This window comes from Denticeps clupeoides, chromosome 14 (assembly GCF_900700375.1).
Source record: "Denticeps clupeoides chromosome 14, fDenClu1.1, whole genome shotgun sequence".
Taxonomy (NCBI): Eukaryota; Metazoa; Chordata; class Actinopteri; order Clupeiformes; family Denticipitidae; genus Denticeps; species Denticeps clupeoides.
Window position 1 is genome coordinate 5,380,113 of NC_041720.1, and position 25,102 is coordinate 5,405,214.

The window sequence follows — 25,102 nt, forward strand, 5'->3', positions numbered from 1 at the left end:
TTTAAAGACAATGATGATATTTTCAAAATTATTTTAAAATCTGAGCATTAAAATTTAGTGCATCTGAAAATTCTTAATGTTAACTATGGCTCAATGGTGAGCTTTCCTTTATTCGTACATTCCGTTTAGATGAAAAAGCTGCTAATATGTCAATTAAAAAACGACAATCATTGTTCCACAGCAGTAAAGTAACGTGTGTCAGGTATTCCCACTCGACAGGAGCGTGAACCTACAAGAGATGTGTGAAACACGCAAGACCATCTAGTTGTGAAAAGCCCAAGCTGAGACATTAGCTGGTTAATGAGCAACACGGCACCAGAATAGCTGAATCACACCTCTGCTGAGAAAATCTCTTCCAATTTAGGGTCATATTGATAAAAAAGCTGGGAATGGCTTTTAACAAATGGAATATCTGTGTACAATTAATGTCAGTAACTATTTGTCAAGACGTTTAGAAGCTTAATTGATTATTAAAAAATCCTTTTGAAATGATCTTAGTACAGCTGAAAACATTTGCACTAATTAAAGATGCAATACAACTGGCAATTTTGGAATGTTGAAAATGAAACTCATATGGAAATACTGCCCTACTACCAGCAACATCAATATTATTTTTCATGAAAAATAGCATTTTCTCACTAATTGTGTCTATTTTTGTGTTGTTTACAGATGTAACCCCATTACACCCAAAACTAGAAATTCTCATGTATTTGTTTCTATTGTGCTCTTCTCATGCAGCGCTCACTCCAAAAGGCCTTTCATGAATAGGCTGCATTTATCAGCGCCCAGTGCTGCTGTGCTATGCACCTAATGAAAGGATCATTTGTCTGTTAAATTGCACCTCGGCTCCATCTGTCATTGGAACCAAGGGGAGGATGGCTTCACCTTGGCAAGTGGCACAGGAGCAGGAGGAATCAAGTCCCAGGCTCCGATTTTGGATTGCCCCCGTCGATGTGAACCAAAAAAATACAAAACTGGGAAAACGAATGGCTGCCACTTACGACAGCGCTCCTCCTGTTATCTGTCACATTCTCATCATCAAGTGTCAAAGATGTGCACAGCACATCTTTGACTCAGAAAGTGGCCATTTTTGCTCTGACGTTATGCATGGAACAGAGAACAAACTTTCACGCTGCATATTACATGCTTCATTCATACCTTCGTCAGATATAAAAGCTATGAAAGACATGGCCTACATCTGATTTCTAATCAGTCATTATGTGCAAATTTTCAGTCATTATGTGCAAATTTTTGATCACTATTTACCCTTATAATTGCATAAAAAATGTTATACCAGCACAGACTGATTCAAAACTCCCTTCGAATTCCTAAAACCGTTCTATTGTGTGGTTTCAAGGAAAGTGAAGGATTGGAGGGGGCACCACAGCTCCCCCTCTCATATTTGCTCTCCAGTGCAAATCCCTCCTCTCCCCCTGGCTGATGTTTGCAGAGCTCTGCTTCTCGGGAGTAATACAGAGATGCTAACCAGCTCCCTAGCATTGCAGCCGGCGGGGTCCTCCACCTCCACAGAACCTCCTAATTTAGAAATGTGCTACTTAAGCGCAACTGGACTTGAAGGAAAGACTGTGACACATTTTTGCACAAACAGGTAGAGCGCAAAAGGGGAAAGGAGATGAAAACTCTTGACTTATTGTCGTTGACAAAGGACAAAAGCGTCATGCGGAAAAGTAATTATAAGAGAAACCGCATTACTGCCCACGCAATCATCGATGTCAGCGATTGCGGAGGAAAACACGGGAGCCGATTAAATGAGCCCGACAAGCGCGGAAAATATTAATTTTCTGTTACATGATTGTATCTCCGCACGCGCGCTTTATTAATCCATTTTTCACCAGGCCCCGCACGGCCCGTGATGGATGCCGGCACCCCTTACCGGGCCGTGGAGCAGGCGACGGCTGTCTCCACGGCAACTGAACCTGCCGCATTGAGGGGTCACGCCCTCTCGCATCAAGATGGCAGCCGACAGACGGGTCGGACTGTTGCGTTCATGGCACAGCGAGCAGTGAATGGTGAGCACGCATGTGCCGTGCCTGAAGGCATGATGGGAATGGACGGCTCCCACACACCGTTGGTCCAGGTTAATTATGGTCATTATTTCAAACATGTTTGTGCAATTCCTAATGCATCACCTATTTGTTTTTGTGCTCTTTTTTTTTTTTCGGGATGAACTTGCATAATATATCGTAAGGATTTACACCCTTCTAATGCCCTGGCTCTCTTGGAGCACAGACCCTCAAGTGTCTTATCCAAACAGAAGTGCTTGTCCCCCCTGGATGTGACTTCAAGACAGAACTACAGTACACATTATGAAACGTGTCAAGCGTCTTGAGATGAAGAAGACTTTGAATAAGAAAATACGACATAAATATCTAATCATTTCTCTTTGAATGAGTTTTAAATACATTTTGTTACAGTTTCATCAGAATTTTTATGACTTTCAGCGTCTGACACCCCTCCTCTTGCATATTTTCAGCTGTCAGGTCTGACTTTTGTCTGACTTCATTATCCTGAAACGTTGATTCCACAACGTTGAATTGGGAAAGCTCGTAAAGTCAAGAAAGCCACAAGTATTCATGTTGGCTCTGAGCATCCTTAAGGTACACCGCATGAATGAATCGAATGCTTGATATACCACTTTACTTATTTATTTCTGTATCGAGGGTGAGAGAAATGAAAAGGCGAAGAGAAAAAAAAAAAAAGACGTGTTATCCCCTGACCCGATCGGCTCGTGCTCACAGTCATGTACGCTTATTTTTAACATGGGAGATCAATGTTGCGCATGCCCCACTGTTGACACCTGTGGGGGAAAGTGCTGTAGGTGTTTAGTGTGAAGGTACAGGCTGTTTCGGATCTGGGCCAGCACCGCTGAGACGCCCTCCTGCACTTGTGTGTTTTACTGCGAGAACCTGTATTTAATCTCCATGACAACACCGCACACGCACTCTTAACACGATTTGCATCTGAATGTTAATGCTTGGTAATGCATTTACAGCAAATGGGCAAGGCTATATTGCACATGGCCATGCTACAGTGTAATTATACATGGTAAGTACAAGAATGCTGTACAAACAAAATTAAGGTTCGGGTTAGATTTTTAGCTAGGATTCAGGTATAGATTCATTTTCATATTAAATCACACTGTACATACAATTAAGGCACAATTACATTATATGTGTGTATATACACACAATTTTATGGTGCATAAAATTGCTATATTACTATATTGATCTAAAATTTATGGGCCCTCTGTACATAACCAATATTTTAACATCAGCAAATCCTAATTTAGACCGCTGCCTCCTCTTCCATAAATTTTACAATCATTCTCTCTTCCCTCCAACAAAACACCACCTTCTTCGGGACCCTGGGCCAAAGGGCGAGAGCTCAATATTTTTGCACAACTTAAAAAAAATGCATTCTTTGTCTGTTTGTGCTTTCAAATTCTTCTATAAATATAATACCACATTGCAAATATCATTTGTGACGGTATATGAAAATATTGTGATATCAGTTTTAGCTCTAATGTGGCCTCGAAAAATATAAATATAAAGCTATCAGCACAAAATAACATTTTTTGAAATAGCAGCGCTAAATCGGATATGCTCGGGAACACTGTAGTACAGGCCACAGCCAAGCTGTTACATAATGCCAGACATTTCAGACTGCGGAAGAGTGACTATGTCTTCTATATTTAAACCGAAGGAGATTGAGCGTGTGGCCACCTTCATGAGTAGCTCCTATTATATTTTTTTTAACTACAACTGAGTCCAGTATAGACAGGAATGCTGTTTTTAGCGAGTCTTCTAATTTATCATAGTGGATGTTAAAGTCGGCGACAACTAAGGCTTTATCCACAGGTACAACCATGCTGGAAGTCTGTAAATTCACTGAGAAACTCGGAGTAAGGTGCAGGGGGTCTATAAATAATAATCAATGGAATGAACTTATGGTTTTTATTTTGCGGTTATGTTGAAATGGGTTATGTTGGTCTGGAGAGTCTCAGCAGAGTTAAATCCATGTGCGGGTTTATGTGTAGTACCGAGGCCACCTCCTCTTCCAGTTAAGTTATGCCATGTGACACCATCACGTGGCTTAAGTTAAGTAACCATGTGACACCGTCTCTGGCAAAACCTCTGCAAGTGCAAAGCAAATGCAAACAATGCAAATGCAAACAAGCCTAGCCAATAAATGATGACTAAATGTGATTGTGACCTTTTATCCTTCAAAACGTGGAAATTGCAGCGACATCTGATTCATTTGTTCTCTTCCTTCATGAGAAGCATCCCTTGGATGGCAGACACACTCATTTTTTTGTAATGGCTGCCACTTCTGCCTACACATGGACACTGGTGACAACCAGTAGCCGGTCTCTGGATTACTCACCAATTCAGGGGTGGCTTGAGTGGATCACACCTCGGTAAATGAATTGTTTTGATGGCAAAGGGAAATAGCAGCCGCCTCCCACACGAACAGCAAAAAAATAAAATGAATGACGAATGGCAAAAACCAGACACCATGTCAGGTCCATCTCCAAGCAGAGAGCCTTTTGTTGCTGTTTGCCAATAGGTTTCTCACCGGCTGGAAGGTGTAGGTTTTTGGCAGGTGGGGTCACGTTGGCTTTATTCAATAAAAATTCAACACCCTCCAACAATAAAAAAAAAAAAAAAAAAACATGGTTTATAGCACATATGGACCATTCTTATCCCCATGATGATCTTTTTCACTATTTTTACAGACCATCACATATACACATATAAACAAATATATAAACATAGATTTTCCCTTGAGGCTCTAATCCGATTATCAATAATCTAGATTTTTGGCAATAATTTATAAAGAAAATCCTTTATCAGCCCAATTTGGTGTTCATGCAGTGATTGAATCTAATTTCCGCAGACCATCAACTGTATGACATATGCACGTGCTGCCATCTTAGATGAAAGACATCATCCACCACAGGACACTTCAATCAGAAGAAGGGCAAGAGGGGGGTTGCATGGGCTCATGTAATGGCAGGAGGAAAAAAAAATATGTTTTAAATGAATAATAGCAGCAATCATGTTAAAAATGCTCCTCTTGTTCCTGTTAACTGCATACAAAAGTAATTAAGTAAGAAGTCTTTTTGCAGTCCGATGGGGCTATAATTAGAATTACATTTCCAAATTGGAAGGAGTGGCTCAGCAAAACAAACAAAAAAAAAAGAAAATGTTGAAAGCTTTTATATCTCCAATGAAAATGAGCAAAAAAAAAAAAAAGTCCTGAGGGAGCGAACGCACTTTCATTTGAGCTCCCGAAAGAAATCATGCCAACTCCTTCAGCTCTTACTAAACATAGCATCCACTTTGAATGCTCTTGCTTAAGAAATGATAATTGATCATTTTGAACTTTGTCATTAAATAATCATCTTCATGTGCCTAAGAACTGCGCAGAATTGTGGCAACATTAATTAGACGCCACTTGCCAGGGATTCATAAATATGTATGGTGCCATTAATGGTTTAGCTTTGAACACATGCTTGCTTGGTTGCAAGAGTCCTTGCATTTTGCCTGGCTAATCTAAAGATCCAGTGTAATTAAGACACAATGGGAGGTGGAGTTTGGGCCATATATTAACACACTATGCAGTTCAATAAATTAGTTAAATAAAAAAAATAAAAACACTCATTAACTGGCCGGCCATAATGCCAGGGCGTGTGTGCCCTGCGCACACCGAAGCGTGTTGTAAATCACTGTGATCTCAGGATCGAGCCCATCCAGGGAACAGCAACAGGGCCGAGCGTTGCACAGTGGGGACAGCCACTCCCAGCCTGCGGCCTGCAGCTAACGGCGGGGCAGATGGTGCGGCGCCAAGCTGCCGCATTCATCTGTCCTTACTACCCCCGCGTCCCCGTGCCACCCACCCCGGAGAAAATCAACTCGCGCACAGCTCCAGTGCGGCGGCGTTAAAGCGGACCGGGGTAAAAGGCGGTAAGAGGTGTCGGCCCAGAGCGCTCCATGGGGTGGAGAGAGGTGACGGGGCGCGAGCGCGGTAACGAATCTGGCTCGTGTGAATGCTTCCGACCCTCGTTCGAGGAGCGGCGCGCCGTGCCCGAACCCTGCAGAGAGCAAACAGCATGCGAGTAATTGGCTGGCAGAGGACCGGGGCCAAGCCTCATTTTTAACTGCCAGGTATCGTGACCGACGAATGCGAGGCTAAATTATCAAAAGTCGGGCCTTCGTTCAGGTGCTGGCACAAATAGATGAAATGGAAAATACATCTGCAGATCAGGGGATCATAGAAATAATTATGGCGGAACCCCTTGATCAAGATGACATCAAGGGTCTAAACCAGGGGGTCACCAACCCCACACAGCTTTGTTATTTCCATGTTTCACCACACATAATCCAGCTCACCAACTCTGGTTTACCAAGTTGGTTACTTCAGCCGCAGACAGCGGAGAGTATATCCCAAACTCAATATCCGGCCCCTACGAATACCTCAGATACCTCAGCGTCCATCCCAGATTCATAAGTCATTCTTTAGGAGGAAATGGCGTTGAGGTTTTTTTTAAATTGTCCACTGCCAGGTCCAACTTACTCTATAACAGGATAATAACGAATCATAATGAGATGATGTAAACCGTGAACAATAACAAGGAGGGGAGCCGTAAGTCTCACCGCTTGTCATTTCGGGGTTTTTTTTCGTCCCAGAGGTATGGGCACCTCAGAGGCCAGATCTGACGAAATCCATATAAATTGCTTTGACAATTTTTGCCGGTACCGCCTATCCTCTCAGACCCCAATATTTATCCCCATCAAAACCCACGGCTCCCTACCACTGCCGTCCCTTCAAAGGCGATGGTGAAACAATTTCAAACTGGTAGCCCAGGAGACATCAGCCCTGTCTGGTAATTGGGTCCCTTGTCACCCGGCGAACGCAATAACAGCACTCCCGTGCCCAGCCTTAATCTAAATGACATCAGTGTCCTAGTTTGGCTCCTGACTGTTACATTTCTGCGAAAGCTCCTGCCATCCCACCAGAGGCGTGGATGAGTGGGTGATATTCCTTTTCTTTCTTCTTTTTTTTTAAACCTGCACACTGAGGTAAAATATAGAATTCCAAACATCGGCGGCCAGAGACGCCAGGCTGTTGTACAGCGTATTTAATCCTGGACCCACATCCAGGATTAAATGTCATTTTGCTCCATCTTACCTGGTACATCTTTAGCGGTGCTTTGATAACTTGGCTGATAAGTGTCTTAACCGGCACCTCAGAAAATCTTTCTGTTTTCCAAATGACAGCACTTTAAACACACAGCAGGACACTTATTCAAGGTGAGAGTCGAAGACGGGCCGTTGAGCGTCAAAGTGCAAAAGCTGCCAGGTTAATTCGCAAAAATGGCTTTTGTGAGTTTCGGCACGCAGCAAAAAGAGCCACGTGCTTCTGCGGCTTAATGCTGCATGGTGCCGACTTGAGCGGAAAAAAAGCTTTTTAACAGAAAAGCTATTACCAAGTGAGTGCGGGAATCATATATTAACACAGTCTGTATAGACGAGGATAATTATACATTTACTACGCTCAAACATCGACTCCAGCAAATGTTCGTGTTTCTTTCTTCAAAATGCTGTTCCAATTGGGCATTATTTATTGACTATTGGATCCATAATCTACATTTACATGGGTAATTTATCAGAACTACAATGAACTGAGTTTGATTTGTGGCCATTGCAGTGAATGTCAGAAACACAGCATACCAGAATAGCTTGACACCACTGTACTGCCACTGTTTTAAAGGTGGCAATACACACGAAAATCTGAGCCATGTGTATTAAAATTTGTCACAAAATGTTATCGATAGCTCCATCTAGTGGTGCTTCATTATGCAACACTAAAAGCTGGGGTACATCAGATCACTAATACCATCATTTACATTTACAGCAATTATCAGACGCGCTTATCCAGAGCACACTGCAATTGTTAGTGACAGGGACTGTCCCTCTGGAGACACTTAGGTTTAAGTGTCTTGCTCAGGGACTCTGAAACTGGGACTTTGTGGTGTTCTGGTTCATAGGCCAGTGTGTTACTCAATAGATTATTACCACCACTAACATGCCTCTTTTTTTCTCACATATTCTCACATTTTTAATACCCTGTGTCATCTCAAAGTTATGCAATCAGAATTCAGTCAGGTATGTTCTCTTCTGTCAAATATTTAATTAATCACATCAAATTCAGGTCATTGTCACAACTCATCCACAGTAGTCTGCATTAACCTACCTGAACCTATTTGTAATGGTTTATGTTTCATCTATGAGATGCCAACCCTACACACAAAGTGATTCCAGAACTGCATCATTAGAACAATCTCTTTCTTTTAATTAGTCTATGAATTTACATGCAATGCCCCACTGCACATTGCACAGCCACTCTGAAGTGTCTAATCTGATGTCCCCTGTTTAGTGTACAGAACGTTTTAGGTATTTAATTCAGTTTTAATGTTAATATTTAGTTCAATTTCAATGCACTTTTTCTAAAGCACCATGGTGGTATTTCAAGACACTGTACACTGTGTACATTGTTGTATTTACATTACATTTACAGCATTTATCAGACGCTCTTATCCAGAGCGACTTACAATCAGTAGTTACAGGGACAGTCCCCCTGGAGCAACTTAGGGTTAAGTGTCTTGCTCAGGGACACAATGGTAGTAAGTGGGATTTGAACCTGTGACTCTGTAGTCTTCTGGTTCATAGGCAAGTGTGTTACCCACTAGGCTACTACCATCCCTTTAAACCTCCCTTGAACTTGAACTGAGCAAGAGACATACATTTCAATAACAAATCTGTTGTATACTTTATGGTGGGAAATAAAAAAATAACATTGAGGGGTTGATAATCTAGATCCATAAACATACAATTTGTCTGTAGGGTGATAGCCACCGTGTCTTGGGGAACAAGGCCTTTTTTAAAGCTTTGTTATATCTTGTTCCATCAGGTCCCAGCATGAAGCTGTTCCCACCAGGTAAGCAACGTCCTTTCATTTGACAGGATCAAATCTGAACGCCTAATCCAACATATGCACAAGTGATCTGAACCTGCAGGAAAAGCACGAACAAGCGGAGGAAAATTAGAAACAATAAGAAATCCCGACTCGGCTCCCGTCTCTTTCCCATCTGAGCTCTTCCCAGACGGACCTCACTATTTTTAAACCCGAACAGGTTTTCCACACGCGCTACCTAATGAGCGGCGCTTCAATCGAACGCGGCTCGGAAAACCCACACAGCCCTTCTGATCCGCACATATCTAAATTGGTCCGGCGGAGGGGTAGGCAGGGAATTGCATTAAACAAAACCAAGGAATTGAGCAGGGGAGGGGCAGGGCGGGGAAGGGAGGGGAAGGGGGGTTATAAGGATGCTGTCTCGAATGACAAACGACTTGTTTTCCTGCGGCGTTCAAAGCCACACACCGTGCAGCTGAAGTGCATCAATTTCGGCACGGCTCGTCCGGAAACTTGCCCGTTACGTCGGAAGACAGCGCGCAAGCACGGGCCGTGCAGCCGGCCTTCTGCATGTCCTCGAACCCGAAAGGAGTCGTCAAAAGTTTTTTCGGAGTCCGACAAAGTGCACCTGACGCATCGTGCTGACGTTCTGAGCCCGGAGGAAAAAAAAAAAAGGCATTTTCCGAAGCGTTCCGGGTTTTATTAATGGACTGATCAGTATGTGTTTAGCTCTCCTGTGTGTCTGGGAAAACTCTCGAGTTTGATTGATGCCTGCATGTATACGGCTGAGCCCCGGAGCAAAGAAACGCGCTCGCCGCGCCAAGGTCATCTGGCTGTGGGGAGCAGATGGATGCTGAGCGTTCTAACTTTTCTGTAATGTGACTGATTCAATCATTCTGGTCACCGTACACCCCTCCCAACCCCACAGCCCCCTTTGACAAAAAAAAAAGGGCCCGGATAAGGTCTTGGCACGCGCCGCCCCGCTCAGCCTTCAGTGTCAGAGGCGCCGTTATCTCTCCTTACAGACACAAATGGCCTCTTCTTTCTCGCCATTTGCCGTGAATGTGATCGTTTGTAAAGGCTTGCGTGTCTCTCAATGCCAGGTGCTGGGGGGAGAGATGGAGATGCGAGCAGGAAAATAGAGAGATGACACACACACACACACACACACACACACACACACCATCATACCCATTCAGCCATAACAGAGTCCAGATGAACTGTGCTGACACCTGGACAAACCTCTCCGCAACACTAATGTCCATTAGCCAGACACAGCTCAGTACATGCCAGCTTAACAAAGACCCCTCCCCCATCTGCCAGTCTGCCTGGGAATGCCATGTTCTGGGCCACAACCTTATCTGACCCTGAGAGACTGGCCTTCTGACCACATGAAGTAGAAGACGAGGACTGACCTTCTTTAACGACCCTAACACTCCAGGGTTCCAGGGAGCATCAGCAGATAATTTATCTTTATTATTCATGTTATTTCTCCAGTGTCTACCAGGGACAACAAAAAAATGCAATGGATGTCTGGACCCTTGGGATATCATTCAATTTCAACTGAGAAACAAAAAGCCATAAAAATGACAAATTAAGTACTTGTTACGGTGTCGTGTAGACCCTCAGGTGTTATATATGCATATACATAAAAAAAATGAAAACAGAAGACGAAATCCCCTCCGTTATTACTGCTAATTCAGGAGAAAAGATCAGGCTCTGATGCGAAAAGTGTTTTCTGAATACATTTCTCACCTTTGGGCTGTGTGACATAGTGGGCTCTGTAACGTTTCTGTAACGTTTACATTAGGTCTCAGGTGAAGACAACACTATAAAATGCGACACCTGGATAAACCTCTCCGTAACACTAATGTCCATTAGCCCGACGCGTGCTCAGTACATGCCTGAATACATTTCTCACCTTTGGGCTGTGTGACATAGTGGGCTCTGTAACGTTTCTGTAACGTTTACATTAGGTCTCAGGTGAAGACAACACTATAAAATGCGACACCTGGATAAACCTCTCCGTAACACTAATGTCCATTAGCCAGACGTGTGCTCAGTACATGCCTGAATACATTTCTTAGCTTTGGGCTGTGTGACATAGTGGGCTCTATAACATTTCTGTAACGTTTACATTAGGTCTCAGGTGAAGACAACACTATAAAATGCGACACCTGGATAAACCTCTCCGTAACACTAATGTCCATTAGCCAGACGTGTGCTCAGTACATGCCTGAATACATTTCTTAGCTTTGGGCTGTGTGACATAGTGGGCTCTGTAACGTTTCTGTAACGTTTACATTAGGTCTCAGGTGAAGACAACACTATAAAATGCGACACCTGGATAAACCTCTCCGTAACACTAATGTCCATTAGCCAGACGTGTGCTCAGTACATGCCTGAATACATTTCTTAGCTTTGGGCTCTGTGGCATAGTGGGTTCTGTAACGTTTCTGTAACGTTTACATTAGGTCTCAGGTGAAGACCACACTGTATAAAATGCGATGCACAATGTTGTAACAGTTGAAATAAGCTGGATAATAAATAAAAATAAAAACTTCCCTAGAAAAGTTTTTTTTTAATCATCTGAAATACTAACTCGTGCATTTTTGCAATAAATGTGTCTATTAGAGGGTTAATGGAATTCCAAAGGTTTATGACTGCCAGATTCCTTTCCCGATAGGAATAAAAAAATAAAAAAAATAAAAATTTTTGGGTATAATCCAATCTTCTGTATGTGTATGCAACGCTATGCATCTGCTACAGACAGGCAGGTGAATGCGAGCTACATGAGAACACATCCCATCATGCACTGCATAGTACTGTTCGGGCTGGACGGGGACACGTCCTGAATTCTAGGGTCCCCATCGAATTCCATCCATCTGTGCCTGAACTGCTGCCAGACTCCCAACCCACCCCCCCCCCCTTCCCAAGCCCACGGGGTTTGCCAAGGAAGCACCTGCCACACCTGTTTACCATTCGCTGAGTTAATTAATCTGATTTAAATGTAACGACTGGCTGAATTATTCAGTTCCGGGGCGCAAACTCCACCAGTGATACGGGCTCAGGTAAGGTTATAAATATCCGTGTGGCAAAATGTATAAACCATCCAGCAGGGGTTTGTGGGATAGCGTTAGGAGATGGTCGCGGGCTCGGGCCTCCTAAGGGGCTGGACTTATTGTATTGCAGCCTCGATAAATCATGTGCTTTCAAAATGTGGCTCATTTTTAATAATTTGCCACATCTGAGGATAATATACTGCGCTGAGAGCTGGGGGCCTACAGGGTACAGAGGCAAATGAGGTTCGTCTCCGGTCGCGTCTGAACTGCAAGACGAAGAGCAACAGCGATTCTATGACGAGAGTTCAACTTGCCGCACTGCGGACAGTGAACTCGGCCGTTCTGCCGCATGACCTCAGGCCGGATGGGCCCTTAGAAGGCCGCTGTGTTCAAACAGGCGCTAAACATGGGGTGCGCTACACCACATTGAAGGGCCGGGGGACTCTCACCTTCCAAAGCTAACTAAGACCACGGGCTCCGGTGAAGCTCTGGCGCCTTCACACGGGGTGGGGGGGTGGTGGTTCACTGTGATTCGGACAGAGCCGTCACAAATGTCAACGCGGATCCGATTCACGGCAAGTGTGCGTATGCACTCGGCGCGCTTATGAACAATAAAGCCTGACCTTTGAAGCTGGCGGTGGGCAAATAAAAGGCAAGGGGGTGGGGGGCTGGGGGTGCGGGGCTAATTCAATTACGCAAGTTGAGTAATTGCCCTGGTCAACGACGAGCATCCACCGCTCTCTATTATGTCGCCGCCTCTGACGCCCTTGAAATAAATGAAGTGCAGATGAAATAATGGAAGTGGACGGGCTGGGCGAAGGTCAAGACGGCGAAACGTGGGGCATAGTCCGAAGCCAGGACGCCACGGATGATGCAATAACCATCGTGGATGAGTTTAAAGACTTGAGGAGTGGGTCGGGTTTAGCCAGTTCATTATTACCGAGACAAACTGAAGAATAGGCCTCCAGAATCAGGGCGCACCCCCACACTCAGGTGTACGCACGCACACACACACACACACACACACACACGGTTGCCTCGGTTGTGGCGGAGTGATAAATAAGCTGCCCATCTGGGCCTCCCCTATTTTCTGCCTGATGCCGGACACAATGGAGGGATTTGAGATAGTGGACAAAAGGCAAGCGGAGCAATCTCGCTCAGACAATGCGCTCTACCGCAGTCGGAATGTAGGTTAGGGGCTTCGTTTTCCCGTACCTCTCGCTACACACACACACACACACACACACTCACGCAGTGAGCATAACGCCCGCTCCGGCCCCTGTTTCTCCATTAGGGCATTAACCGGTGCTCATTAGCAGGGTGAGGCTCTCCTGATTAATTTGGACCCTGCACGAACAAGTGGCCGCCGCGCCTCGGATGGGATTTGGAGCTATTAAGGGCTGTACCGCCGGGTCTTGTGGCTCTCTCCCACGGTGGTGAGACGGGAGGGGGTGAAGTGAAGCAGAGGCGAATTGGGGGAAAGGCGATTTCACACCCTGAGTGCTGCATTTCATTGGAGTTCGCCGTCCATGCCGGCGCCTGGCCACGCGTGCCGGCCAACGCGCTTCTGCCACCTAGTGTATGAGTAGGGAGCGACCACAGCAACAGCAAAGTAAAAAACCATACCCCAACGTGTAAGCAGCATTCTGTAATCATCTCTAATGTTCATTTTTTCCCCTTGGCTCACCTACCTGGTCAGATATGATTTAAAATTTGCTAGTTCTCAAGGTTATGGATTGTGGATTATCATATGGACATCTATTATGGACCATAACTATAGAATGCATCTCCAAAATGCAGTAGCTCTGTGGAAAAGTAATCATAATCATACCCTTAACCGATCATATTGTTATGTGCTCTTTATTTATGTTTTATTACCATACAACTTGTGGCTGTTTTTCTTTTTTCCATTAGTAGTAGTATTATTGCAGTGTCACCCTTCTATGGCTGAATTATGAAAAGGACACAGAACATATCAAAACCGAATCAAAAGCTAGGGTAGATTTTGGAGCGGCATCTCAACCACCATAATCAATGGACCAAGGGAAGGATGTCCATCCCTTCAGAGGGGCAGGATCATGACCTGAAGCTGAAGGTCTGGCTCTCCTCTAAAACACTGGTAAATTGTTGCCTCTGAGTGCTTCCGTACAGACCTGCGCAGAAAGCGCTGCTTCCGCTTGTTCCAGAAAGGAAAGAGAAAACCTGCCTGCGTCCTCCACCGACAAAAGCAATCTTTCCACCAGCGACCCCAGACCTCTCAATGAGTCAATTTAGGGCGGTGCAGTGAAAATATTCCTTGCTGATTGGAAATGTCATCTTGATAAAGCATTACTGCAGCGCCTCTGGTCAAACATGATAAAGATAATTAAAAGGGCATATTAGCCCACCTCGTTCATAAATGAGTTCCCTCTTTCAAAGGCGCGAGCCAGAGGCGGGGCGGAGTGCGTCTCGAACCGCATGCAGGTAAAGGTCGGCCTCATTTAAATAACACCGGTGATGATTGGGTTAGCGACGCATTCCTGCCTCGTTAACGGTGGAGGCTTAACGATGCTGCGGCTTTTTTTCCCCGCAAAATACATAAGATGCTCACACAGAGGCTGATATAAAAAAAAAAATTCCCTTCACTGGAAGCCGAACGATTCAATCAGTGCCTCGCAACTGGAGCAAAAAAAAAAAAAAAGAAGAAAAAACCACTTTATGGCCCACAGTGGCCATGCTGTACAGAATAATGCAATAGTCCTCTTCGTCGTCATCTCAAACAATGCTGTTGGAATGTAATGAAATCCCTAAATGTAATATAAAGCCTTTATTGCTTCTATAAAACAGCTGTTACCGCAACTCAGCCAAACGACCTCGCTTATTAATAGCCATAAACCAGACAGATACAAACTGCAAATCAGTGAAAGCAACATGACAGCATACATGGCCAATTCATATTTGATGACTGCTTAGTATGTGCCTCGTCCAATCAGATTTTGTAGCTAAAAACTGTACAATGCACGTTCCTGCACACATTTGTGAAATGTTTCAACCCAACATATCCTTCTGTCATTTCTATGCAACAGCATGAGCCTATATTACACTGCAGGTGGATAAAGGTGTGAATGAGCCTCAGGTTTTACTCACGGTCGTTGCACAGCGTGCCGGAGTAGGAGGTCATGGAGCAGTCGCAGGTGAAGTTGTCCCACAGCTGGATGCAGACGCCCATGTTGGCACAGGAATCCTCCTGACAGGTGGTACTCGGGCCTGGCACAGGACGGGGGCAAAAGAGACAAAGTTAGAGGGGATTGAGGCAGCCAGTGGCATGCAGGTGAACTCATCAGGCGTGGGAGGGGCATGCGTGCCGAGGCCATCGGACCCGATCATCTCCCGTTGATTGGAACACGCTCAACCACAAGCTGTTCAGCGTCCATCTCAAAAGAAAAGCAGGCAACAGGAAACACCGATGCACACCACAGGAAAAGCCAAGGCGTTTATCCCTTAACCCTGGGCCAATTAACATATTAATTAAGAATCTATAGCAGCCAATCCTTGTCCATGCTTAAACTCACAAAAAAAAATCTAATTCAAATGATGAGCTGCTCATCTTGCTGTGTGTTACTGAACTGATTTAACTGGTCAAAACCAGAAAAATTCATAGCTGTTACTAAATATTATAAAAAGTAACACTAGAATGTAGGAGGGGCTCAACGATTTCGACTAATAAAAAAAAATTAATAAATGTAAAAAAATTTTGTTTTTCCATTGCAGTCAACTGATCTCATGACCATGAATAATTTCCAAATTACTGAAACACCGGGGATTAAAAAAAAAAAAAAAAAAATAGTAACCGATCCGGTCGAAATGAACACTTTGTCAGCACCAGCCTCCTACACAGACTGCACAATACCGCCACCCATAAATTAGCAGGATAATCATACAGCGTGCATCCCGGCGAGCCGCGTGGCAGCTTCTCCTCCTGCAACTGTAATAGACTCGCCCCCCCCCCCCCCCCACTCCGGACAGCCAGATGAACTACCATTAACACAGAGCGCCGAGAGGGGACAGGAAAACTGCCACAACTGCCGGACATGGTAATTACAACCCTGAGAGCGGCTCATGTTTTATTTACCGCCCCTGCCCAGGTGGGTTTATCCTATCTGATGCCGCCCTAACACACATACACACATGCACATTGAGAATTGAAGTCTCCCAAGTGAACGAGCTACTTCACAAGAGCAAAGAAACACACACAAGCACACAGAAGGCATTACACACACAGCAACCTCCAGCCATGCCTCAGAACAGTTGAACTGAAGTTTCTACCTTGCAGGTCGGCTTTGGTGAAACCAACTGAGAGCGAGAGAGAGAGAGAGAGAGAGAGAGAGAGGTAGGGAGGGAGAGTGAGAGAAGGGAATAGAGTGGACCACAAAACAACAACAGAGCTTGGTTAGTGGGGGGAGTCTGTGGGAGTGGGCAAGATGAGAAGTCTGTGGTTTTGGGAATAGTTGTACAACAGCTATGGTAAATGAGCTAAAAGGATATGTGTAAACATGAATATTCATGTTCATTTCTGAAAAATTTACATGAAGTTGGTCCAGAGGTATTTAAAATTTAATTTTGTGTCGCCATCTAGTGGCTGAACTACAGAACAACAGCAACCATGACTTCTGCTTGTGTGGCATGGTAAATCTCCAGGCCAAATGTAAATAAGCAGAGATGCAACCTGCATATTTAATGAAGATGCTAATTAAAAGCCATTGATTTTAGAGACGTGGGCTCCTGGCACAGCTGTTGCAGTGAGAGGCATTTCTCCAAGGCACAGAAAGGTCAAGAGAGGGACAGGAAGAGGAGAGGCAGAAAGGCGGTGATCCGATTGGCTGGCCGAGCCAGAGAGGCTCTCGGAGGAGCACACCTTCGCATCCACGCTCGATCTGCCCGCTGCGGAACAGCGCGTCATTGATGAGGTCTGGCAGACGCCCGTTCAGGTCCACAGACGCCAGGCAGCCCTGGAAGCCCTCCCGGGACACCACCAGCTTGGGCAGGTTCTGGTACATGTTGGGCCCCAGGCCAGCCACAAACAAGTCACCTGATGAGGAACGGAGAAAGGTCACCCATATTCCCCGGGCAGGTCTAGTATATTATCCATGCTAATTTGCTTTTTTGATCGCAGCTCATCTGGACAAACGTGTTTCAAGACACCATCATTTAACAAAACTGGCAACATTCATTCAGGCGGTGAGGAAAGTAAAAGTCATTTTTCTCCCGACAACTTCTATCACAATATAGTACGGTGATATATAATCTATTTATAGTAGCAATAAATCATCCTTTATGCTTTCAATGGGCTCATTCTGAATGCTGGTACAGAGAATCTGGTTAATAGAACCAACAAGTTAAAATAATAATAAATAGTAAAAAGAAAATACATAAAAAGTATTGCAACTGTTGATGATAACAATTTTTTACATTTTTGAAATTGTATAAATTTCTGTGTAATTCCCACATCTAAAAAATGGTACTATAATACTGTACTGAAAACCAATTAAAATACAAATGAGGTACAGGCAGGTTATTTATTTTAATGAAGGCCCTTTACCATTTCTGTCCAAGCTTATACAATGTCTGTGCAGAAATGGAATATTAGTGACTGATGAACATGAATGAGGAAAAATTAATGAGTAATCTTGCCTACCCTTGAGGTCCAGGTTCTTGGCCCCGTTGACCACTTGGCTGACTGACTTGGTGTCCACCTTGAGCGTGTGCGTGTTGGTGGCGTCTCGGGTGATGACGACATTGTGCCACTGGTTGTCATTCAGGGGGCTATCGCTGTTCCCCTTCAGCAGGCTGGGCCCGTTACCCAGGTCAAACACATAGTGGATGTACCTGAAGAGACAGCAACCATGGGCACTCGTTTCACTTCAGATGAAATAAATACTACCTCTACCGAGGCACGGAAGGACTCTAACTTAAAACATTTACATAAAGACATCATATTATTCTGTCCATTCAGAGAATTTTTTTTAATAATAACCCTGCATAGAGACCACATTGGTATTTACTATTTACCAAACTGTGCCTGTCCATCAAAGTGGAACCCCTAAGGTCCCTGCATTTACTTAGTGCACACAAACATGAATTTGTGATTAATGACAATATACTGCAATAGACAGTGTAGCCCTAATTCAAGTGAATGTTCACCCTTTGACCAGCTCCACGGCGATGAAGTCGTTGCCATCGCCGCTGTTGAAGAGGATGAAGCCGTCGGCTGAGGTGGTCTTGAACTGGAAGAAGAGGTGCATGGTGCTGTAGGCCTGCAGGGTGGCCAGGCCCAGGTAGCTGGCCTTGGACTTGAAGGTGACAGGGTCAGCGATGATGGAGCGCATGCCGAAGCGGGCGTTTAGCTCACAGGACTCAATGTCACCGTTCTTGCACATGTCGATGTAGAGCTGCCCGTTGAACTTGAGGCTTTGCAGGTGGCCGATGAAGCTGGACGGTGCCTGTGAGGAGTAGCGCCGTTCCGTCATGATGCCCGTCTCCACGCTGTGGAACTCCAGACGGGTGTGGTCACCCGCCATCTGGCCTGGAGGGATGGAGAGGCAGAAAATGAGGAAAATCAAAGGCAGCCAAACCATAAGGCCTAGAGGACACAACTATATAGTGTGATATTTAAACATTAAACACATTAAATTCAAATGCTGAAAAACATCAAACGATTTCGATTTACTTGTTAACGTATTTAGTAATGGAAAATGTGGCAGAATATATTTTCTCTACATCAAAACATAATGCTAATAGCTTGTTATTTAAATATTATGTAAGTTAAATCATGCAATAATTTTCATTCATCTTTGGAATAATTTGTCACCTCAATTAAAGCAGGTAGCACAGTAATGTATGAATGTGCATTTTGTTTATGCAAATACATTTGCACAAATGCACTGTGTACCTCTTACCAATCTGGCAACACTGGTTACAAACAATTGTTACAAAACATCATATTTGTTTCCATCTACCCATATTGCCTTTTTGTGACTATTGTTGTCCAGCCATACCTTCAGCCACATCATCGTCCACCATGAGTTTGAGGTTTTTACCACGGCGGAGCACTCGCGCCGAATGCCATTCGTTGTCGTTGAGCTTCTGTCCGGCGTACAGCGTCTCTGGGCCCTTGCCTGAGAAAGACGACTCTTAAGTTCAGGTTTACAGCAACTTCCAAACACAAACCAAATCTTTGACTTAATTTCACCAAATCCTCACTTTTCAGAAAAGCCTGAACATCTAAATTTGAATAAAAAGTTGTATCAACAGTTGGCATCCTAAACCCCAGGAATTGATTTGCTCTTAAAACAAATGCACTTTGTAGAAATGTACCAGTACTTACAGGAACACCATTATCTAGACTAACCATAACTCACAGTCACAAACACAGCAAACAGAGATGATTAAAGGCAGATGCTTTTACTCATAACCAGGCCGAGCCCGACAGGATACACCCTTCACACCCTAACATACGATCATAAAGTGAAAACGGATGCACTGACTTGTAAAACATTTTTTTGAAAAAGGTTATTTCCTTCACCTTCATTTTTAATGTAGTCAAGAATAATTTAAGGACCCCGAGGGGCAATACAGAATCTACAGGCCTTGTTATCTTTAAGTTACCTTTACTTCTGGTGACTCTGAATGTTTGTGGTAGTAGCCTAGTGGGTAACACCCTCGCCTATGAACCCGAAGACAAAGTCACAGGTCGAGCCCCACTTCCCTGAGTGTCTCAATTGGGGGACTGTCTCTGTAACTACTGATTGTAAGTCACTCTGGATAAGGGCTTCTGATAAATGGCACAAACAGCACCAATAAGTCTTCAATAAGTCTTGATATCTAGAAAACTAAGTTTATACTTTAATTTACTCCTACTCCGCAGACAAGTAGCAATACATATAAATACATTTTATAATCAATGCATGGAAAAGGCATCTGTGTCTATTTAGTCTTTTGCCTCTGGTTGGACCTGAGCATTTTTAAGACTCGATTCTGACAATTCTCCAACCTTCCACAGCAGCCATCTTTTAAATCGACTCAACATCCACCATTGTTTGTTTTTACAATCCCATTACTTTCCTTCCTGCTGCGTGCTCCTGGGATTCCTGCTCTTTAACGGAGGCAACTGAGGAAAATGTCAGATGTGTGCAGTCAAAAGGCTTTCATTGATCTGACTATCATAAAAATCAACCTGTATTGGAATAGAAATTTCGCTGTCCGCTGAAGAATTGAACATTGTTAATGATGTGTTTCCATCATTAACATTCTGAAAAATAAATAGTAAATCTTAAGTCACCTTTTCTGAAATGTCACAAACCACTGTAAGCAAGGCCGAGTTATGAGTAAGAGCCTTTGTATTGATGTAAAACACACACACACCCCCACACACACTTCCTGTAACAACTACTCATAAAAAAGTACTCATTTAGTACTGCCATTTAGAAATAGCCTAATGGCACACTCAGCATTGTGCTTATAAAAAAATCAAGAGAAAAAAAAATAATATTACAGGTCCATCATATCACACTCTGAGTGCAGAGATCTCTCGGGCACAGCATACACACAAAGAAATATCGTTAAAAACAAGAAGTGGAGTGTTAACTTACTGGAATTACAGTTTATCCTGACACAGTCTAGATGGGGAAGAATAAGTGACAGATGAATCGCATCCTTCAAGGTTACAGCTGCAGACATCCAAGAACAGAAACTCCACCTTCCGGGGACGGTCACATGCAGGATGGCGGCCATTTGGGTTTCAGATACCATATTTTTAAAAATTATTAGTTGATTATCAAGCCTCCTCAGCCATGAGTGTTCTGTAGCTAAGACTGTGGTTATGTTATTTTCTGCTACTGGCACTGCTATAAATTGCTTCTAGAGCATTAGTTAGTTTTTTTAATGGGCGCCACTTTCTATTGGCCAAATGAATTCACTAACCCAGAAATACATATATCTATTTTTAAAATTGTTTAATTCATTGTTGAGAAAAATGTCAAATAAAATGTATACACTCCAAAAGCTTCAATTCACCTAAATGAATACATATTTTACTTCATTGATTTATTTATGCTATCTGGGTTAGGATGCATGTGGCCAAGCAGGTCCGTCATGTGCCGTCAACCGCTACAGAAAAGTGGAAGCAAACAGCCTCGGTCCAAAAAGCACCAGCACCATACAGTGGATGGCCGACTTGAATGTATAGAAATCAGACGGATTAGTGACTGGACATCATGGTGGTTAGTGTGTATGCATGTACTGCATGATTTGCATGAGAAACAAAGAATATTATACGAAACGTTTAGACAAGACCTATGCAACTTTTCCACTGCTCAGATGACGATTTTCTCACAATGCAGCCAAATTAGAGCAGAGTGCAACAAGGCTATGCTTATCTATTGGTTATCTTATCTATGAAAATACAGAAGCTGTCAGTGTGTCGTGCATTTGTGTGTGTGTGTGTGGGAGTGTGGCTATGTGTGGGCATTGCCACCATCTGCAGGTGCGCTGGATGCTCCGGTCTCGGGCTGTTTGCCGAGCGGGCCGCAGGCTAATGGCCTTTGAAGGGGTGAATACCATCTTTGGACAAGGCATGGGAGATGCCAGCAATAGCAGGGGATGCTAATGAGCAATTATGAATATATGGAGCAAAGTAGTTATAGATTTAAAAAAAAACAAACAAAGAAGCAAAAAGTAAAACAGAAAACCTAATTTATTTATGATGTTTGTATGGAGCGGTTCAGCGTACGTATCTCAAAATAGGAAAATTTTAATGATTTTTGGTCATTATGATAATATTTTCTAAAACTGCCACATGAATTGAACCATGACAATGAACATGGTATGACCTGTGCAGATGTACTGATTTAAGCATGGGCGGCACTTAGCTACACAGTGCATCTCTAAAGTCAGCGAACCCACCACCCCAGAATTTTTCAAATGATACCAAAGTGATGGCTGAAACCAAAAACAAGTATTTTGCTTTGAAGCACCAAAAAAAAAAAAAAAAGGCGTATATCAAAGACGGCAAAGGACTGCCAGAAGACGGACTGGTGGAGCTTGTTGACAGGTTTTCTCCACTGCATGACATCACTTGGCTCTAATCCCACATCCAGCAATTAATAAAATAAGTAAAAAGTTTAGCTGGTTAATATTTATATGTGGAGTATTTTATTCTGGCTATAAACTTACAGCCACAAAAACATGTCTATTCTTACATGTTTGTATTTAGTTTGTATACTATTCACACACCAATAAAAAATTGGCATGAATATCCCTATCATTTAGACCCTTGGAACATATGGCGCCATTGCGTTGGGTCACTTATTTAAAAATTATTATTTTTTTTTTTTCATTTTAACAAAATTTTATTGTGCATATCACATGACACGGTTTCAGCCTTCACATTGATCACATAGAGTCCAACATTATTGGCGCGTGCCATGCTGACTTTTGAGATCCACTGCAGTGTTAGACCAATGAAGTACTGCCTGTTGAAACACTTCAGCAACGGAGCCAAATAAAACAAAAGAACATAGCAGACACAGTCCATGCGGTTAAAAGACAATTAAGTTTGGGGTTAAATTTAAACGAACCAACCCAAAAAGAAAACTAAACTTAAAACACAATAAGAGAAAAGTAAAACCACGGAAACCACACCAGACTGGCACTGGGCCCTCCGCATGGGAAGGGCAGACGGTGCAGGGGTCAGCATACGATACCCAGGTTGACGGTGAGCTTGACGCGGCCGCCGTCCAGCTCCAGGCGCAGGGCGTCGGCCGAATCGCGGGAGTTGACGGCCACCAGCAGGCCGTACGCCCGCTGGGACATGAAGCGCAGCGACACGTCCTCCGCCTCCGTGATCATCACCGTGGGCATCACCACCTTCATGTACATGCTGCCGTCGAAGCTGAGGATGGACGCCTCTGCGGAGACAAAGAGATTATTATTAAGGATCGATCCTTATCAGACTACTGACCAACGGAGTGTTTTTGCAGATCTTCAACTCATGACATGTAGCATAAATTGGATAAATGGGGTAGTGGTGGCCTAACCAAAGTGTTGCGGGTTCAAATACCGAACAGCCAAGGTGCCTCTGTGGTACCCTTCATCAAAGTACCGTCCCCACACACTGATCACTGGGCGCCTGTCATGACTGCCCACTGCTCACTAAGGGTAATGGTGAATTAAAAGGGGACATGGACACATTTCATTGTGTGCTGTGTTTGCTGTGTATCTTGCACCATAAAAATGTATAATAATGCAAACATTTTAAAACGTTAGTAAAAATAATTCGGATTTAACCTCATGTTGCAGATATGCATATGAATTTGTATTACATACAAGCACGCACATATGCACGCAGAGGTTGGCTTATTGCAAGCGCCACAGAACCCATGTTCCTCCAGCTGATGCATGCATTTATCAGTTCAGTCGAGGCAAAGAATATCTGCCGATAAATAAAAGAGACATAGTGCTCCGTAAAAAAAAAATTTGGGAACTCCTTTAATCACAGCATCTGCTACAGCGCTCACATTTATCACTGGGGCCGAGCAGGTAGCAGGCCTAAAGGCATTCTGGGAAACATATTAGAGCAGGCAATCATCCACGAAATACCTGCCAAGATGCCTTTGATATAAAAGAATAAAACACCCCTGCAGGCACATGCGAGCGAGCGTTATTGTGCATGGTTATACACCTCCTCAAGGTTCCTGGACTAAAGCGACACCCATGTTCTCAGGGTAAGATAATATCTCCCAATTCTACCTCTTTATTGACTTTATTGATTAATGTTTTATAGCAATTCAGAAAAACAGGAATACTGACATGCATTTACTACATATTTTTTTGCATTCAACCTTTGATTGATTTTTTTCACACCAGAGCCCTTCTAAAGGACTGACTTGCCTTGGCAGGGTTTCTGCAATTAAATTTAAGACACAAAAGTACTGAAGGACATTTAAGGCCTATTTCACATCTGCATCTCACAATACTGACACATCTACAGACTAATGTCAAATAAAACCAAAGCAAGAAATGATAATCCAGGTTTTATCACTATGGTAATAAATGTTTTAATTTTTTTTTTTAAAAAGCAGCAATGCATAAAAGTGATGGTATTTAAGACATAGTACACTGCACAATCCTAATACAGTAATTTAAAGTTATAAATTATTACACTGCGTGTGTGTGTATACTCTCTATATACTGTGTATTTACATTTAGATTTATGTGTAAATTATAAAATTATAAATTATAACAGCATTAGATGTTGTTTGCTATGTTGCACATATGGTCTTCGAGAACGACATTTCATTGCACTGTAAATGTGTTTGTGTATTTTTTGAGATAAGATGTACCGACCTAGCTTTTTTTATTCCAATTTTAAAAATGTATGCATGGTGCTTCGTCCCTTCAGGATGTCTGCATTGTAAAATGTGTTACCGCTTTAAAATAGTGTAACAAAACTAGAATACTGTGAGGCTCTTATGGAAATTACATGGCACACAGCAAACCCCCTCTGCTCCTCATGCTCGGTTTACCGCCGCCACCAGGCCCCGCCGCTGGGAACACTGGGGGCCAGGCTTAAAAGCCATTTAATTGCGATTTTCGATGGCAGTTCATCAATTCATCAGAGCGCCGCATCTCGCTGACAACGCCTGGGCATCTGTTACTGCACAGGGGAGTGTTTTGTCATTAATACGGATGCACTAACCCCCTCCCTAAACATTTTTCCCCCCAACCGCCCTTAAAGCGCATGTTTGCAAAGCAAAAGAGGCTCGTTTCTGAAGAGAGTCCGATCTCCTGATGATAGCGGTTGAGGGGCGCATTCGCCACTGTGCGTGTAGATCGGATCACACACTCACGCACGCACAGGAACATGCTCTGCCGCAGCTGGAGGTTTCTGGGTTGCAGATATCGGCGGCTCTCCCGGCTCATTTCGGATGCTAATGGAGAGATGGCGACTGGAATTTCAAGTCACCCCCACTTTGCATAATTACCAGTGAAATTGCCAAAGACGGCGG

General features: G+C 43.6%; 1 protein-coding gene across 20 annotated transcripts in view; it reads right to left on the reverse strand.

Moving 5' to 3' along the window:
- Positions 1–25,102, reverse strand: part of nrxn3b (neurexin 3b) — a 200,985-nt gene that overhangs the window by 102,359 nt on the left and 73,524 nt on the right. For 8 of the 20 annotated variants that reach the window (XR_003742392.1, XR_003742393.1, XM_028953687.1 and 5 more), the window contains 8 exons: positions 22,799–23,002; positions 20,687–20,713; positions 19,094–19,213; positions 18,240–18,621; positions 17,734–17,924; positions 16,954–17,127; positions 16,365–16,391; positions 15,186–15,305 (listed from right to left, as the gene is read on the reverse strand). Coding sequence is in view for 17 of the 20 variants with exons in the window: in XM_028953687.1 (XP_028809520.1) it covers positions 15,186–15,305; positions 16,365–16,391; positions 16,954–17,127; positions 17,734–17,924; positions 18,240–18,621; positions 19,094–19,213; positions 20,687–20,713; positions 22,799–23,002 (1,245 nt within the window). In the remaining 3 variants the exon portion in view is untranslated. The remainder of the gene's footprint in view (positions 1–15,185; positions 15,306–16,364; positions 16,392–16,953; positions 17,128–17,733; positions 17,925–18,239; positions 18,622–19,093; positions 19,214–20,686; positions 20,714–22,798; positions 23,003–25,102) is intronic. The other 12 variants (XM_028953702.1, XM_028953698.1, XM_028953701.1 and 9 more) reach the window with 3 other exon arrangements.